A 19297-nucleotide genomic window follows, 5' to 3' on the forward strand; every position below is an offset into this window, starting at 1 on the left:
AGCTCTTCTCTCCTCTTTCTTTGGAAACGTCTCCAATTGTATTTGTTAACAGACTACATTTCAGTTAGGTGTGCTGTGTGCCTACTCAGTCTTATGGGATCTCCAGAAGTCTCCTTAAAACAAAATGTGGATCAAAGTGACTAGAGCCCCAGCAGCCACCCTGGGCCATAAGGTGTCCTTGAGGATGGAAGCCAGGATTGAAAATGTTCCGGGGTTCCTGATAAAACTGGCCATGTCAGTCATGGTCTGGCTACCTCCAGTAAGCTCTGGTAATATGCAGCCACACCTGGTACAAAGGGTCAAGTTGAATCTAGCCCTTCTTGATCCCCTGGGGGCCAACTCAGAGAAGGAGAAGCTAGCATGGGTGATATAAAGTGTTTCTTTATTTGAACGTCATTCCACCTGCACTGAAGCTCAAATCCAGCAGCAGCAGAAGGGGTGAGGACCAAAATCAGTTACCAAATTGGACGACAGACAGCGCAGACACATTCAGACATAACTTACTAATGGGGTGTAGACAACACCAAGCTATCCTAATGACACAGCAACGGCCCTCGCATGGCCAGAGCTCAGGGAAGGACTGTGGCTCCCTTGTTCCCCTCTCAGAAAACTCCAGTCCCACCCGAAGGCTGGCCCTGAGCCAGGCAGGGGCCTGTGGAAGTTTCTTGTGCTGGGAAGATCCCAGCTTCTCCAAAGAGAGGGCCTCCCTTTCTCAGTTCACACTGGAAACTGGAGAAGAGTGATTCCCGTGCACAAGCAGAACCGTGAGACAAGTCTGCGGGGGGTTTTCCCCATGGCCTAGTCTGAAAGCTCTTCTTGGCTAGGCCAGGCCTGAAAAGACCTTCGATCATTTGATCCTACCCATGGTGTTTTCCTCCATGGGTACTGGTCCCCAAAGAGGAAAGTCCTCCCATTCCAAGACCTGGAAGGACTTGAGCAAGTGGTGCTCAGAACCTCCCCCCCCCACAAAAAAAAACAAAAAAATGTTGGAGCTGCCTTGGCCTCTCCTGAGATAGTCCCCCACCAGGCAGAGGGACCCAAGTAGTGCCACAGCCCACTGGTCCAGGCATGGCTTGGGAAGGAGTGCCTCGGTGGGCCACTCAAAGTGCAGCCTCTTTCAGGGACCAAGGGACCGAGCCCAGGTCAGGAACAGACCATCTCCTCTGCTTCGTCTCCTCCCAAAGGTGAAAGCCAAGCCAGCCATGGGTGAGAGCAAACCACAAAGTGCTGTGATGGCTTCCTGGCCCCCAAGAGCCGTCTGAGCCATAGGCTTGGCTGTAGCCTCACCTGGGGCCTCTGGCTGAAGCATCTGTTTCCCCCCTCTGCTGAAGCCTCAGAGACAGGGCTTTGGTTTGGTCCCCAATTGAAACTCTTTCCCTTCCCTAAGGTACTTGGTGTTCCTCCAGCTCCACCAACACTGCCCCCCTCACCCCAAGCTCCTGGGTGATTATCCTAACTGCCCCTCTCTCAGCCAGAGCAGCAGCTGGAAACCACCCTCCCTCTCTTCCACTAACCTGCTCCGGGATCACCTGGACTCGGTTCTCCTGATGTGATGCCTCAGCCTCGGAGGAGGTAGGTTCTAATTTCCTCCCAGGGCACAGGGGTCTGTGGCCCCCTTGGGCAGCAGGCACCCATGGGGGAGTGGGCTCTCCCCTCGCAGAGGGCACACAGCAGCTGCTCCCCCCTCCTCCGAGTCCTGTCTCCTGGCCTCCCACAACTCACCTCTCCCTTTGTCTCCTTCCCCTTCCTCCAGCTCTGGGCACCTCCCCGCCCCCACCCCAGTGCTCCATCCATCACCCCCTCTCTGTTCACTCTTCCTCCACCTCTGTACCTCCTCAGTCTCCCCCTCCTCCTCAGACTCCCTCCCTCCTCTCCCTATCTCTGCACCTCCCTCTTTCTCCCATCTCTGTCTTCTCCCCACTTCTAGTCACTTGCTTTGAGTTCCTCTCTCTGCTGCCTTCTAACATTCGGCTTTGGTTTGGATCTTGGAGGACTCACTTTTGCCCTCCTCCCTCCCCACCACAAGGCTCCCCCAACCCTTCCACTCAGCCCCGGACCTGGTGGGGCTAGGAGAGGAGCACAGTGCTGGGGCTGGAGCACAGGGGTAGCTGTTTGCCCAGGAAGAGGGAGTAGAGAGGGTCAGGGTCAGAACTTCGTAAGTTCCAGGTTTCAGGAATCCTCTGAGGACCCAGCACATGATTCCAGTTAGAGTGCAGGCTGGGGACTCAGGCAGAGGATTTCTAGGGTCTGTCTTGGAAACCCTAACTCTCAGGTCCAGGTCCTGTGGAAATGAACACAAGGTTGCAAATATATGGCACTCGCTGCCTTTCTCCCAGGCGGACATGACATGGCAACATGCTCCCCCTCCACTGCTGGAGGGGTACCTGGAGACAGAAGTAGGCACACGAGATGAAGCCAATCAGCCACTGAACTGGGGGCTGGAAGAGGCCATCCATGCCCCAGACCAGATAGCTCTACCATCAGGTCCGCGAGGCAGTGAGGAGGGGTCAGAAACACCTGCAATCTCCCTCTGTGCTCCCTGCCAGGCGGGGGAGATGCCCCCACAGGGGTTAGAGAGGGATGAGAAGACTCATCATCTGCCCCACACACACCTACACACACACACACACACACACACACACACACACACACACACACATTCACTCATGCCTTGGCTCTAAGCATGCCCATCAGGCTGCAGACCCTGGGCAGACCACAAGGCGAGAGGTGGGAAGAAGGAGGAAGTGGGGACAGGGTTACAAGGCCTGGGGATGGGGACAGGGGGTACCCTGTTCAGAGGTGACCTGCAAGTTCAAGTTATGCAGAAAAGTATCAAAGAGGCAAGACAGTCTCTGCTCTTGGCAGATGTCGGGGGGGAGGGGGACATGAGAAGGGGCAAAGGGGTGATGCATCCCCTAATTCCCACCCATGGGTCCCCCTCCCCAACCCCCAACCCTGACAACAGGGCCACAAAGTCTGTGCTGTACAAAACAGGCCAGAGTCAAGGGTCCTGTCACTGGTGAGCCATCTGAGCAGGGAGAAGGCCAGGCCAACCCCAAGCTGAGCCACTTGCAGCCCCAGTGGCCAAGTGCCACCAAAACGGGATCTCAGCACTGCCTCCGGAGCCTGCCTATCTTTGCTCAGCGTCTGTATGAATAGGGCCCCAGTCAGCAGCTGACCAGCAGGCCCTATGCCCTCTCCCTTGGTGCAGTTCGGACTCCTGTGGGAGAGCTGGGAGCAGTCTGGAGCAGGAGAAGAGAGGCCCCAGGGCGGCCGGGGGTGCTTGGAGCTCTGTGATGAAATGATGGAACCATCACCAGCCAAAAGAAAGGTAGGAAAGAGTCTGGTCTGCCTGGATCAGTGTCTTAGTTGAGTTTCTGCAGGAGGCTGGGGACCAGAGGAGGGGAGGACAGAGCCAGGCAGCAGCCCTCCAGACTGAGGGAGGCTGGGGAACCAGAACCACGGTGCTTCCTGCCCCTGGAGACTCTGCAGGGCCCCCAGCCAGGATGCAAGGGAGGAGGAGGCCAGGGACTGGGGGCCAGCTCCCTTCGGCCAGTTGAGGGAGGTGCAAAACCAGGCCTTCCTGGGGCCTTCAGGGCCTCCTCCCCTCCCCCAGGCTGCATCCCAGTCCCAACCTCTCTTCAAAGCCTGGAGCTTGCAGACGGGTAGCAGGTGAGAAGTCAGTCCAAGACCGGGTTCTTCCCTCGGAGCTTGAATGGAGGGATGAGAGGGCAGGAGACAGACAAGCTGAGGGCAGGTCAATTCCTGGGCTGTGGTCCTGGCCTTCAGGGTCCCTGTGAGTGAGCGACGGGACAGGGGAGAACTCCCCATCCAGAGACATCACCTCCTGGCCGCAACACGGAGCTTACTGTAGAGCCCACAAAATCTGAGAGAGAGAGAGAATTGCAGAAAGTAAGAGGCCGCCCAGCTCTGGGGCTCTCTCAGGCTAAAGCTGGGCCTGACTAGTTGGATGGCCTCAAGCCAGCCATTTGGCCTCTCTGAGCCCCAATTTCCTCATCTGTAGAATGGACATAACAGCCTACTTCTCCACAGAGTGATTCTGAGGGGTCAAAAAGACCTAAGTAATGCCAGCCAAGGGTTCTGCATGGTATTTGGCACACAGTAAATATTACGTTTGTTCCAGAGGTCTCTGGCTCAGAACTGAACTATGAGGCTCACTCACCTTGAGCTCCCAGTGAGGGATGGAGATCCCTGGACGCTGAAGGAGGCAAACTGGGGATCCCTTGTGCCACTTGTAGCATACCGAGCTGTTACGTTGCGTCAGGGAGGGAGGAGAGGATGCTGAATGGGCCCATCTCATCCCCAGGCCCCTTCCAAAAGGCCACATGGAGGTCCTAGTCTTGCACTTCTGGATGCTGCCACCAGAGGGCAGGCCCTGACCCCACACCAAGACCATAGAAATCACTGGGTGTCAGAATCTCCAGGGACAGGAGGTCAGGGGACAGCTTATCAGCCCCAGAGGGTCTGCAGCAGAAAAGAGCTTGCCTCTGGACTTAGACCTGGGCTCAAATCCTGGCTCTACCACTTTGGTGAACTTGGGCAAGTTATTGGGCCTCTCCAGACCTCTGCTTTCTCATTCATAAAATATGGTCATAATGCCTGCCTGGTGGGGAGCTGTGAGGAGTGACAGCATTCACCAAGCATTCCCCACTGCCCCTCTGTGAATACAAACTTTCTTCTGTACAGGACAGCCTTTTTTCTTTTCTTTTCTTTTTTCTTTTTTTTTTTTTTTTGGTTTATAGGGCCGCACCTGCAGCATATGGAGGTTCTCAAGCTAAGGGGTCTAATTGGAGCTACAGCTGCCAACCTAAGCCACAGCCACAGCAATGCAGGATCCGAGTCACGTACGTCTATGACCTACACCATGGCTCATGGCAACGCTGGATCCTTAACCCACTGAGTGAAGCCAGGGATCAAACACGCATCCTCATGGTTCCTAGTCAGATTCGTTTCTGCTGTGCCAGGACAGGAACTCCCACAAGACAGTCTTTTAAGGCAGTATGAGTTTCACCACTCTTGCTTTAGGTAGTACAGGAAACTGAGGTTCCAAGAGGTGAAGGCATTTCTTAGCTCAACCTGCTTCCAACAGAGTCTGCCTTCACAGTCCAGGGGAATTCATACCTCAATTCTAGGGTACCTCTTGTCAAATCAGATAATAACCCTCACTGTCATTATCCCCATTTTATAGATGAGAGACACCAAGAGATGAATGAAACTGAAGGAAAGGGACCATAGACCTAGCACATGCTAACAGCTCAAGGAAAGGTGAGACCACGGGAACAACAAAATCTGACTTCCCATGGCAGAGAATGCACACCCAGACAGATTCAGTATACCCCTTTCTCTGTGGTCGAGGGCTGGGTCAGAAGACTGACCTTCCTTTAGAGAGCAATCTTGAATTATCCCTACAACTGTGAGTGTACAATGCACTTCTGGAACAACACTGAAAAAACTCTTGTGTATAAGAAGGCAAAGACAACTGCCTCACACCAGTCAGAATGGCCATCCCTAATAAGTCTGCAGATAACTAATGCTGGAGAGGGTGCGGAGAAAAGAGAACCCTGCTACACTGTTGATGGGAATGTAAAATGGTACAACCACTATGGAAAACAGTATGGAGGTTCCTCAGAAAACTAAATATAGAACTATCATACCATCCAGCAATCCCACTCCTGGGCATATATCCGGACAAAACTACAATTCAAAAAGATACACGCTTCCCTATGTTCACTGCAGCAGTATTCACAATAGCCAAGACCTAGACACAACCTAAATGTCCATCAGCAGATGAATGGATTAAGAAGATGTGGTACCTATAAGCAATGGAATACTACTCAGCCACAAAAAAGAACAAAATAATGCCATTCACAGGAACATGGATGCAACTAGAGATTCTCATACTAAGTGAAGTAAGTCAGAAAGAGAAAGAAAAACACCATGACATCACTTATATGTGGAATCTAAAATATGGCACAGATGAACCTATCTACACAAGAGAAACAGACTCACAGACATGGAGAAGAGAATTGTGGTTGCCAAGGAGGAGGGGGAGAGAGTGGGACTGCCTGGGAGATTGGGGTTAGCAGATGCAAACTCTCCCATTTAGAATGGATAAGCAAGAGGTCCTACTGTATAGTACAGAGAACACCTGTGATAGAACATGATAGAACATGATAGAAGATAATATGAGGAAAAGAATATAGACATATATATGTGTGCGTGTGTATGACTGAGTCAATTTGCTACACAGCAGAAATTGACAGAACATTATAAATCAACTATACTTTAATTAAAAAAAATTTAGTAAGTTCCCGTTATGGCATGGAAACGAATCCAACTAGTATCCATGAGGATGCCGGTTCGATCCCTGGGCTTGCTCAGTGGGTTAAGGATCTGGCAATGCCATGAGCTGTGGTGTAGGTTGCAGACATGGCTTGGATCTGGTGTTGCTGTGGTTGTGGTGTAGGATAGCAGCCTCAGCTCCGACTCGACCCCTAGCCTGGGAACTTCCATGTGCCATAGGTGCGGCCCTAAAAAAGCAAAAAAATAAATAAAAAGAAGGCCAAGATAAAGATGGTCTCCAGTAATAGTAAAAACTTGGAAACCTTCATAACAGCCCCTACAAGGAGAGTGGTTAAGAAACTACAATTCCCTCATCTTATGTAATGCTAAGCACTGGATATAAAGGGCAAGACAGCTCCCCATAAAATGATAAATATCTTTAAGATGTGCTCTAGAGTCGAGCACAGAAAGCCAACTAAGGAGGGATTTGTTTCACATGATGTCTCTCCTGCATGAGTACATACTACCACCATACATTTCATAAAGGGATCTAACAATGTGCTTAGATACACAAATAAGCATCTAATAACAGTTTATTCCTGAGGCTCTGGCCTTAGGTGTCAATTTCTTTCTTTCTTATATATTACTGTTACTTGAAACATATGAAAGTTTATGCATAATATACTGGGTATAAAGCAACTGTACCAAACATCTGTGGGCTCACCATGCAAGAACATAACCCACCCATAATTTGAACATACCTGCCTGTCCCCCACCTCATGCCCTTGCTTCCCTGCTTCCATCCCAACCACAGAGAACCACAGTCCTACCTACCTTTTGTATTGATCATTTCTTTGCTTTTTTAAAAAAATACAATATTTTTATATATGCATATATATTTAAACTGTATTTAGAGTAGTGTTGCTGAGTTTTTTAGCTCAAAAAAATTATCACGGAGTTCCCGTCGTGGCGCAGTGGTTAATGAAGCTGACTAGGAACCATGAGGTTGCAGGTTTGGTCCTGGCCTTGCTGAGTGGGTTAAGGATTTGGCGTTGCCATGAGCTGTGGTGTAGGTTGCAGACACGGCTCGGATCCTGCGTTGCTGTGGCTCTGGCGTAGGCTGGTGGCTGCAGCTCCGATTGGACCCCTAGCCTGGGAACCTCCATATGCCGTGGGAGCGGCCCAAGAAATAGCAACAACAACAACAACAAAAAAGACAAAAGACAAAAGACAAAAAAAAAAAAAAAAAAAAATTTTTAACTCCTCTCTCTCTCTCTCAATATTATGTTTCCAGGCTGTATCTATTCATTCTGTTACATATAAGTGAAGTTCATTCATTTCCACAGTTGTGAACTGTGCCGTGATGTGAATACATCACCATGTATTTACCCATCCTCCTGTCAATGGCCATTTAGGTGTTGGCTATTTTGAAATTGCTGCCAAGAGCATATTCTTATACATTTCTCCTGAGTTTATGCTCATGGAAGAGTTTGCTGGGTCAGGCATGCAAATGTTGAGATATGAGGGATAACTTCAAACTGTCTCCGAGGCAGTCTGCCTGTCTGTACGGTTTCTAACTTGTGCTTCACTTGACTTTTAAGGTGCTCCCGCCCACACACCCCCACCACCGCCAGCCGCCCACCAGAAGCAAAGCGGAAGCATGCACGCTCGCCTTTGTTCTCCTGCTTGAGTTCCTCCTGCAGCAGGTCTGTTTGCCGGTTGCCCAGCACGAAGGCAAGGAAGGAGAGGATGAGGGCGTTGAGGATGCCGATGATGGCCAGGATGTATGCCCAGCGCACCGAACAGTCCCCCAGAGAGTACTTCCCAGTCTTGGCCCCGCACATGTCCCGGATTGTCTCGGCGTCCCAGCCGTCGGGGAAGATCATGCAGCCTAGCACGAGGCACAGAGCTGAGAGGGCACCAGGCCGGGCCCACCACCAGGGTCAGGAAGGAAGAGAGAAGGGGATGATTACTCCCCAGAGCCTGAGGACCACCAGAAGCCCCCTAAGGCTGGGCCCCACACTCCTGCTCCACCCAACAACCCAGGAGCTTATTAACCACCTCCAGTGGATCCAGAAACTCTGCGTTTGGGAGGGCCTCGTGTGTTGGGGAGCAGAAACTTTCCAGAATGCACAGTGCCTTCCCCTACCCCCATCAAATCAACTCCACCTCCAGGAAGCATTCCTGGAAATAGGAAAAAATAGCAAACCACAGTGACCTCCTTCAGCTCCTTTTATGCTTACCCTCTCCCATCCTCACCATCCTTTATTTTTGTCATGTATCCAACAAATATTCATTAAGCATTTTACTTTCCTTCATGTAGCTAGAAAAAAAAAAGGTCTCATTCACAGTTGAGCAATGCACTTGGAGCGAGAACAATGGGGTTTGAGCCTAGTTCTTTCACTTAGTGTATGACTTAGGGGATTCTTCTTGTTTGCATCTGTGCAATGGAAATCATGGTACTTACCTTCCAGGGTGGCTGTGAGGATTTAATGAAGTTATGCTGAAGAGAAGGCCCAGGACGAGTCCAAGGGCACTCCAGCATTTATGGGGCAGGAGAAGAGGAAGAGCCTATGCAGAAGGCTTGACCCATCCATCTCCCCATATATCCCTGACATTTCATAAGACCCTCCAGGACCCTAAAAAGGGGAGGGGGGTCAAACCGCCACGGATGCGGAAGTGGGAGATAAGGAGCCTCCGGAGCCCAGCCCTTCACATCCCAAGGCCCTTTGGGAGAGGGAGGTACATTCCTACCTCTCCAACCTTAAAACCTTGGTTCTCCAGCTTGAGGCAGGGGTGAGCAAAGAGCCTGGAGGGGAAACCCACCCAGCCCCTCCACCTCCTCTCTCTCCTCTCCCAGGAACAGCACGTTTCCTCTCCCGCGCAGGGCATCACCGTCTCCATGGAAACCGCACCAGTATCCTGCGGGTGGTCCTCCTCCCTCTGCAAGCCCTTACTGGGCGCTCAAAGAGGCTTTCTTCCTGAGGCTGTGCGCCTGCACTGCATGTTCTCTGTCTCTCTTCCTCATCACTAATGTACCTCTAGCCGTGTGTGTCTAATGCTTTCTCTTCTCCACCCTTTTCATCTTTCTTTTTTCTTTTGCCTCCCCCCCCTCTCCAGCTAGTCTATACCTGCTCAAGCCTCAGCCTCTTTCCTCCCTCTTCCCTTTCCTCCTTGGATCTCTCAGCATTTGACATTCATTCAATACCCCTCCTCTTCTCTCTTCCTTTTCTCACTTCTCTTCCTTCTCTTTATCTATGCCTTCACCCTTTCCTCTTCCTGCCTCTCCCTTCGTATATTCTACAAATAAATTCTGAATGTCTTCTAAGGGTTAGGCGCTGTGCAGGGTGCTAGGGACACTGGCAGGTATGGTTTCTTGCCATCAGGAGCAGAGGGGTGTGGAGAGGAATCAAGTCAAATCAACACACAAATAAAGAATTTATACATGTCAGGGAACTCTTGGAAGGTGACCCAGGCTGCAGGGGCACTCTCCATCTCTCACTCACTCTCTGCCTCCTTTGCTTTGCAGTGTTTTACGTGGCAACTATGGGGCCCCAGAGGCTGCTCTGGGAACGAGAAACAACTAGAGGTCAAGCAAATGAAACAAACCAACCAGATGGGTTTCCTGGGAACTGGGGGAAGAGAGCAGGGGACCTCTAGGGACAGCCTAAGCCAGGTAAGTGACCAAGAGGCTCAACCATCAGGAGGTGGAATAACTAGATGCAAGGAAGCCTTCAGCACCCCCATTTGCTGGATGAGGAAACCAAGGCTGAGGGTTTGGAGTCTAAGTTCAAGTCTCTCTTGGAAATAACAAGTTGGCTGAAGAGTAAGCTGCAGTGAGGCACAGAAACAGATGCAGGGTCCAGGGTAAGGTAGGTGGGATGGATAATGGGATGTTTAGCATCACCCCTGGCCTCTAGCAACCACCCGCAGTCAGAGCCATTTTTTTAAAGCCACAAGACACAGTTGAATGTCCCCTTGGGGGCAAAGGTGTCCCTGGTCGAGAACCACAGGTCTTAGGAAAAGGGGCCCTCAGATGGGGCATCACTCTCCAGTCGCCCTACAGCTTACTGACTTCCAAAGCAGCAAGGAGGTGTTGTGACAAATTTAAGATGTATAATATTAATATTATTAGTAATATGATAATGTTAACAAATAGTATTGAGTGCTTAACTATGCGCCAGGGTGCTAAGCTCCTATGTTTCATGATCTCATTTAATCCTGTAACAAATCTATGAGGTGGAAAAAAAGATCATCCTCACTTTACAGATAAGGAAACCAAGGCTTAGAGGAACTAAGTATTATACCTGTGTCACACAGCTAATAAGTGGCAGGTTTTGTATTCAAACCCAGACAGGGTTTTTTGTTTGTTTGTTTTGTTTTGTTTTTTTGTTTGTTTTTTTGTCTTTTTGCCATTTCTTGGGCCGCTCCCCGCGGTATATGGAGGTTCCCAGGCTAGGGGTCAAATCGGAGCTATAGCCACCAGCCTACGCCAGAGCCACCGCAACGAGGGATCCGAGCCCCGTCTGCAACCTATACCACAGCTCACGGCAACACCAGATCCTTAACCTACTGAGCAAGGGCAGGAACTGAACCTGCAACCTCATGGTTCCTAGTCGGATTCGTTAACCACTGAGCCACAACGGGAACTCCCCCAGACAGGTTTTTATTTAATGTTTCTCTTTGAACACTTAATTTTATTTTTTGGCCACACCCATGGCACGTGGAAGTTCCCAGGCCAGGGACTGAACCTTCACCACAGCAGCAAACCAGGCCACTGCAGTGACAATGCCAGATCATTAAACCACTGCACCACAAGGGAAATCCTGAACACTCATTTTTTTTTTTTTTTTTTTTTTGGTCTTTTTGTCTTTCCTAGGGCCGCTCCCGCAGTATATGGAGGTTCCCAGGCTAGGGGTCTAATCGGAGCTGTAGCCACTGGCCTATGCCAGAGCCACAGTAATGCGGGATCCAAGCCGCGTCTGCAAGTCTGCAACCTACACCACAGCTCACGGCAACACCGGATCCTTAACCCATTGAGCAAGGCCAGGGATCGAACCTGCAACCTCATGGTTCCCAGTTAACCACTGCACCACAACGGCAACTCCAATGAACACTCACTTTTAAACTGAGAGGAATTTAGTTTATTTTTTACTTTTTTTTTTTTTTTTTTTTTTTGGTCTTTTTAGGGCTGCACCCACGGCATGTGGAGGTTCCCAGGCTAGGGGTTGAATTAGAGCTACAGCTGCCGGCCTACACCACAGCTCATGGCAACACCAGATCTCATGGTTCCTAACAGATTTGTTTCCACTGTGCCACAACAGGCATTTACTTTAAAAGTAAGTTTTATATCACTATCAAAGAAGAAGCCAGGATCATTTGCCATAGATAGAAGGAAACTATAAGCATAAATATAATCAAACAAAAACACTGTTCCTAGGTTCTACCTGGATACTTTTTTTTTTTCTTTTTTAGGGCCACACCAACAGCATATGGAGGTTCCCAGGCTAGGGGTTGAATCGGAGCTACAGCTGCTGGCCTACACCACAGCCACAGGAACGCAGGATCTGAGCCGATTCTTCGACTTACACCACAGCTCTTGGCAACGCCAGATCCTTAACCCACTGAATGAGGCCAGAGATTGAAACCGCAACCTCTTGGTTCCTAGTCAGATTTGTTTCCCTAGCTGAATACTTTTATCTGCCAAGCGCTCTAGAGGAGCCTGAGAGCGGCTCCCTCTTAAGACTTCTTAATGTGAGTGGAATTCAGAACACATCAGCAACAAACTGAGACTTTCTCCTTGAAGTTATGAAACACTGCCCACCCTGTACTGCCTCAGCAGGAAGCTCAAACCACTCTTTACTGTGTGATCTTAGGCACAGTCAGCTGACTGATCTGGGCCTTGGTTTCTTCACTTGTGAAATGGGCATCTGCCCTACTCATTTCTTAGAGCTTTTGTGAGAATCAAAAGATCGGCAAGAAGACATGTGGCATGATATTAAGGGTGAAGTGGGGGCAGGTCATGACAACTCTTGGCAGAGTAGAAAAAATTTTTGGACAACTGAGACAAGCCTTTTCCCAGATACTCAAGAAATGCTAACAGTGACTGCCTGGAGATGGAGATAAGCTTAATTTTTACACATAACCAGGACAGAGACTAATTGTTTACTATGGTATCTATTTATCCCTTCTTCCTTAGTATTAGAATTCCCAATTTTAAGCTGAAAACTTAACAATTGAAAATAAGGACTACATTTTCCAGCCTCCCTTGCAACATGACTAAGTAAAAAAAGCATGCAAATGTATTATGTGTCTTTAAGGAAAGCTATCATATATGATATATATATGCAATGATGTGCATATGTTATTTTTGCCCCTTTTTTCTTTATTCTTTTATCTGGCTGCCTGGAATGCAGATTTGATAGCTACGGCTCTAGCAGCCATCTTCAACAATAAGGACAAGGCATTTGCCCCAGGAGTGGTAGAGCAGAACTCTGGAAGGAGCTGCTGACTTCAGGAGCTACCGTACCAGCTCTGGAATGCCTAACTTTTGGGCATTTGTTTTATAAGACTCACACACTGCCTACAGTGCTAAGGAGGCAACTTGGATTTTTGTTTTACATAAGAGACTAGAACCTGTGTCATTAAACTACAATTACTTTGGATTTTCCTATAACCTACCTCCAAACCTAGGCCTAATTGATATGATAATATATTATTCCTTTTCAATTTTTGTCATGTGTATGTACTGGGAAAAAAACTTTAACTGTGTGTCCTTGGGCCAGTCACTTCACCTCTCTAAACCTCAGTTTTGTCATCATAGAAATGGTAATGCCTCTATCCCAAGGCTGGGAGGTAGACTGGATGGTCACCATCATCACTGTAATGGTGGTACGTGAGGTGGGCACCTGAATGGTACATTCAGCCTGTTGGAGGACAACATGGCAGTGCCCATAAAAATCATAAATGCTCTTATCCTTGACTCGGAAATTTATCCTATGGCTAAACCTGTGCATGTATACAAAGGATGTATACGAGGTGTTCCTTATGCCATCATCTATGTAACAAAGGACTGAATGTCTATTTAGAGGGAACCAGCTAAACAAAGTATGGGGCATCCATGCCAGGGAATACTGCAAAGCCATTAAAATGAACCCGGTGCTACTGTATATGGTGTCATAGAAAATCTTCTGAGGTATATTAAGAAACTTAAAAATCAGGAGTTTCTCTCATGGCTTAGCAGAAATAAATCTGATTAGCATCCATGAGGATGCAGGTTTGATCCCTGGTCTCGCTCATTGGTTAAGGATCCAATGTTGCTGTGAGCTGTGGTGTAGGTCGCAGACACAGCTTGGATCCTGTGTTGCTATGGCTGTGGTGTAGGCCAGCAACTTCAGCTCTGATTTGACCCTAGCCTAAGAACCTCCATGTGTCGTGGGTGCAGCCCTAAAAGGATTAAAAAAGAAAGAAAGAAACTTAAAAATCAAAGTACAGAATAATCTATAGAGTGTGATCCTTCCTGTGTTTTCTGAAAAGGATGTACCTATTATGGAATACACACAAGAGGTAGAAAGGAGGGGTGAGTCCATAAGGACTGACACAGCAAGATCTCAGAGACATGAGATCTACTACAAAGAGACGTCATAATTTTTTTGAGACAGGGAGAAGGAAGGATTTATTACTTGCAAAAAGGAAGGAGAAAACTGGGGCTCCTTCTCAAAGCAGTGTCTCCAATCATAATTTTTTAAAAAATCAAACAAGTGGCATTCCCATCATGGCACAGTAGAAATGAATCCGACTAGGAACCATGAAGTTGCGGGTTGTAATATAGGTCGGAGACGTGGCTTGGATCTGGCGTTGCTGTGGCTGTGGTGTAGGCTGGCAGCTATAGCTCCAATTAGACACCTAGCCTGGGAACCTCCGTACACCACAGGTATGGCCCTAAAAAGCAAAAATAATAATAATAATAATAATAATTTTAAAAAATAAAGCACGTATTCAGTGTTTTCTATGTGCCAGGCACTATTCTAATGGCTTTATGTGTATTAATTCATTGTTATCCACATTTCATAAATGGCAAAACAGGCCCAGAAAGGTTCCAAGGTCACAAAGCTAGGAGTCAGGCCCAGTCTTCCTGATACCACAGTGGTGCTCTGTGACTTAATAATCAGGTATGAGTCCACCTGCCCTCAGGCTGCTGGCACCATGCCCCTGCTGCAGTGATTCCTGCCCTTCTGAGGGCTTGCTGGGTGCTCACGGGCCTGAAGGACCTGCACCGAGTTCACGTTGGCACATGTGGACCCCGACAGGGCCTTTGGCTTGGGGCCACCCTGCCTGGGCACCCCTTACATTGAGGACAACCTGCTGCAGGGCTTCCTGAGGAGACACCTGCCCCCTGAGAGAGAAAGCCAATGACAAAGAATTGCCAAATCAGGATTAATCAGGATGGTGGAGCAGAAGGACTGGAGCTCACCTTCTCTCATAAAAGCAACAAAATTACAGCCAACTGCTGAACAACCTTCAACCAAATAGACTACAAACTATCAAAAAAGATATCCTACTCCAGAAGACAAAGAGGGGGCCACATCCAGATGGTAGGAGGGGAAATATATATTATATGATATAAGCAACCCCATACCCACTGGGTGGGTAACCCAGACTAGAAAGTAACTATATTAGAGAGGCTCACCAACAGGAGTGAGAGTTCTGAGCCCCATGTCAGGTTCCCATGCCTGGGTATGGGGTGGGAGGAGGAGCCCCCAGAGCTTTTGGTGTTGCTGTCCAGCAGAGTTTGTGTGCATGAGCTCCACAGGACTGGGGTAAACAGAGACTCCACTCTTGAAAGGTGTACACAGGCTTTCATGTGCACTGGGTCCCAGGGCAAAGCAGAAGACTCCATAGGAATCTGGGTCAAACCTGCCTTCAGTTCTTGGAGGATCTCCTGGGAAAACAGGGGGAGACTCATTGTGGGGAAAGGACACTGGAGGCAAAGGCCCTGGGAATAATCATCAGCATGAGCTCCTCTGGAGACAGCCATTTTGGAAAAATCCAGCCCCACCTGTCAGGGCTGAGAATCCCCAGCCCAAACAACAAACTGGGTGGGAAACAAATAACCCATCAGCAAACAGACTGCCTAAAGACACCCCCAGGCACACAGCTGCCTCTAATCACACCCAGAGACAAAGCCCCACTCACCAGAGGGATAAGAATCAGCTCCACCTACCAGTGCGCAGGCACTAGTCCCTCCCATCAGGAAACCTGCAGCAAGCCCCTGTACCAATTTTAGCCACAAGGAAGGCAGATATCAGAAGCAAGACAGGCTAACACAGTTGTCTGCAAAAAGGAGACCACAACAAAAATCTATACAAAATGAAAAGGCAGAGAATTGTGACTCAGGTAAGCGAACAAGAAAAAGACAGAAAAACAGTTAAGTGAGCTGGAGATTACCAACCTCCATGAAAAAAAAACTTTAGACTAATGACAGTAAAGATGATTCAAGATCTTGGAAATAAATTGGATGCAAAGATTGATAAATTACAAGAAACACTGAGCAAGGAGATAGAAGATAGAAGGATTAAGCAAGCAGAAATGCAAAATACAGTAGCTGAAATAAAAAATTCACTAGAAGCAACCCATAGCAGAATATAGGAAGCAGAAGAACGAATAAGCAAGGTGGAAGACAGACTAGTGGAAATCACTAACATGGAACAGAAAAGAGAAAAAAGATTAAAAAGAAATGAAAAAAAAAATAAAAATAAAAATAAAAAGAAATGAAGACATTGGAGTTCCCATCATGGCTCAGTGGTTAATGAACCCGACTAGTATCCATGAGGACACAGGTCCAATCCCTGGCCTTCCTCAGTGGGTTAAGGATCTGGTGTTGCCATGGACTGTGGTGTAGGTCACAGACAAGACTCGGATCCCACATTGCTGTGGCTGTGGTGTAGGCTGGCAGCTACAGCTCCAATTTGAGCCCTAGCCTGGGCACCTCTATATGCAATGGGTGCAGCCCTAAAAAGACAAAAAGACAAAAAAAAAAAAAAAAAAAAGGAAGAAAGACAGTCTAAGAGAACTCTGGGACAACATTAAATGCACCAACATCCATATCATAGGGGTGCCAGAAGGAAGAGAGAGAGAGAAGGAGCCACAGAAAGTATTTGAAGAGATAGTAGCTGAAAACTTCCCTAACATGGGAAAGGAATCACTCACTCAAATCCAGGAAGCACAAGTATCATATAAAATAAATCCAAAGAAGAACACCCCAAGACATGTATTAAGCAAACTGACCAAAATTAAAGACAAAGAGAAAATCATGAAAGCGCTAGGGAAAAGACACAAATAACATACAAGGGAACACTGATAAGATTAACAGCAGATTTTTCAGCAGAAACCCTGCCGCCTAAGGGAATGGCATGATATACTTAAAGGGATGAAAGGAAAAAAAAAAAAAAACAAACCCTCCAACCAAGATTACCCAGCAAGGCTCTCATTCAGATTTGAAGAAGAAATCAAAAGCTTTACAGACAAGCTAAAGCTAAGACAATTCAGCACCACTAAATCAGATTTATAACAAATACTAAAGAAACTTCTTTAGGTGGAAAAGAACAGGTCACAACTAGAAACAAAAATATTACAGATGACAAGGCTCACCGGTAAAGGAATACATACAGCAAAGGTGGGAAATCATCCACACACAAATATGCTACCAAAACCAGAAATCATTAGAAGAGGAGGGTACAAATGCAGGATACTGGAGATGCACTTGCAATTAAGACACCAACAACTTAAAACAATCATTATATATATATATAGGCTTCTTTATCAAAACTTCATGGTAAGCACAAAGCAAAAGTGTACAATAGATACACACACAATAAGAACAAGCAATCCAAAACACAACACTAAAGATAGTCATCAAACTACAAGAGAAGAGAACAAGAGAAGAAAGGAAGAAAAAATAGTAACAAAAATAAATCCAAAACAGTTAATAAAACGGCAATAAGAACATACATACCCATAGTTACCTTAAATGTAAATGGACTAAATGCTCCAATCAAAATGCCCCAATGGATTTTGTATCCATTCCATCCTGAATGGATATAAAAGCAAGACACTTATATACACTGTCTCCAAGAGATCCACTTCAGTTCTAGGGACACATACAAACTGAAAGTGAGAGGATGGAAGAAAGTATTCTATGCAAATGGAAATCAAAAGAAACCTGGAGTAACAGTATTTATATCAGAATATTATTTTAAAAATTTGTACGCTTAAAGAATATTATAAGAGACGAAGGAGGACATTACAGGGAGATCCCATCATGGCTCAGCAGAAACAAATCAGACTAGTATCGATAAGGATACAGGTATGATCTCTGGCATTGTGCAGCTGGTCAGGGAACTGGTGTTGCTGTGAGCTGTGGTGTAGGTCACAGATGTGGCTTGGATCTGGTGTTGCTGTGGCTGTGACATGGGCCGGCAGCTGTAGCTCTGATCCAACCCCTAGCCTGGGAACTTCCATAAGCCACAAGTGCAGCCCTAAAAAGGAAAAAAAAAAAAAAAAAGAAGAAGAAGAAGAATGACATTACATAACGATCAAAGGATCAATCCAAGAAGAAGATATAACAATATAACAATTGTAAATATATGTGCACCCCACATAGAAGCACCTCAATATATAAGGCAACTGCTAACAACCTGAAAAGGAGAAATTGACAATAACACAATAATAGCAGGGGACTTTAACACCCCACTTAGAGCAATGGACAGATCATCCAGACAGAAAGTTAACAAGGAAACACAGGCCTTAAATGATGCATGAGACCAGACGGACTTAATAGATATTTATACATTGTGGTATAGCAAAAATGAATCTGAATAGTATCCAGGAGGAGGCAGGTTTGATCCCTGGCCTTGCTCAGTGGGTTATAAATCCAGGATTGCAGTGAGCTGTGGTGTAAGTCTCAGATGCAGCTCAGATCCCATGTTGCTGTGGCTGTGGCGTAAGCTGGCAGCTATAGCTCTGATTGGACCCCTAGCCTGGGAACTTCCATATGCCACAGGTACAGCCCTAAAAAGCAAAAAAAAAAAAAAAAAAATTAAGAACTAAAAAATTAAAATAAAAGGTATTCATATAACTTTCATCCAAAAGCAACAGAATACACATTCTTCTCAAGTGCACATGGAAAAATATCTAGGGTAGATCACATTCTGGGCCATAAATCGAGCCTCAGTAAATTTAAGAAAATTGAAATCATATCAAAGCATCCTTTCTGACTAAAACCCTATCTAACTGGAAATCAACAAGGAAAAAAAAAACTGCAAAAAAAACCAAACACATGGAGACTAAACAACATGCTACTTAACAGCCAATGTATTACTGAAGAAATCAAAGAGGAAATTCAAAAATACCTAGAGAAGCAAATGGCAAGAAAGACACACAATCCAAAACCTATGGGATGCAGCAAAAGCAGTTCTAAGAGGGAAGTTTATAACAATACAAACCTACCTCTGGAAACAAGAAAAGTTTCAAGTAACCTAACTTTACTCCTAACTTTACACCTAAAACAACTAGAGAGAAGACAGACAAATTCCAAAGGTAGCAGTAGGAAAGAAACCATAAAGATCAGAGTAGAAATCAATGAAATAGAAATGAAGAAATTCATAGAAAAGATCAATGAAACTAAAAGCTGGTTCTTTGAAAAGATCAATAAAGCTGATAAACTCTTAGCCAAACTCATCAAAAAAAAAAAAAAAAAAGAGAGAGAGAGAGAGAGAGAGAGAGAAAGGACTCAAATCAATAAAATTAGAAATGAAAAAGAAGATACAACAGGCATCACAAATACAAAGGATCATAAGAGACTACCACAAGTAACTATATGCCAATAAAATGGACACTGTAGAAAAAATGGACAAATTCTTCAAAAGGTACAATCTTCCAAGACTAATCCAAGACAAAACAGAAAGATGAATGGACCAATGACAAGTACTAAAAC

General features: G+C 46.6%; 1 protein-coding gene across 2 annotated transcripts in view; it reads right to left on the reverse strand.

Annotated features, from left to right (window-relative positions):
* Positions 1 to 361: 361 nt before the first annotated feature.
* Positions 362 to 19297, reverse strand: part of LHFPL4 (LHFPL tetraspan subfamily member 4) — a 51559-nt gene continuing 32623 nt past the window's right edge. The window contains exons 3-4 of one of the 2 annotated variants that reach the window (XM_084989378.1): positions 7976 to 8212; positions 362 to 3886 (exon numbers count right to left, since the gene is read on the reverse strand). In XM_084989378.1, the coding sequence (XP_084845504.1) occupies positions 3786 to 3886; positions 7976 to 8212 (338 nt within the window). In that variant the 3' untranslated portion in view covers positions 362 to 3785. The remainder of the gene's footprint in view (positions 3887 to 7975; positions 8213 to 19297) is intronic. The other variant, XM_084989379.1, reaches the window with a different exon arrangement.

The sequence above is a fragment of the Sus scrofa genome, chromosome 13 (assembly GCF_054392235.1).
Source record: "Sus scrofa isolate SSC_HxYL_T2T_F1_AM1 chromosome 13, Sscrofa_HxYL_maternal_Yorkshire_Landrace_v2.0, whole genome shotgun sequence".
Classification (NCBI taxonomy): Eukaryota; Metazoa; Chordata; class Mammalia; order Artiodactyla; family Suidae; genus Sus; species Sus scrofa.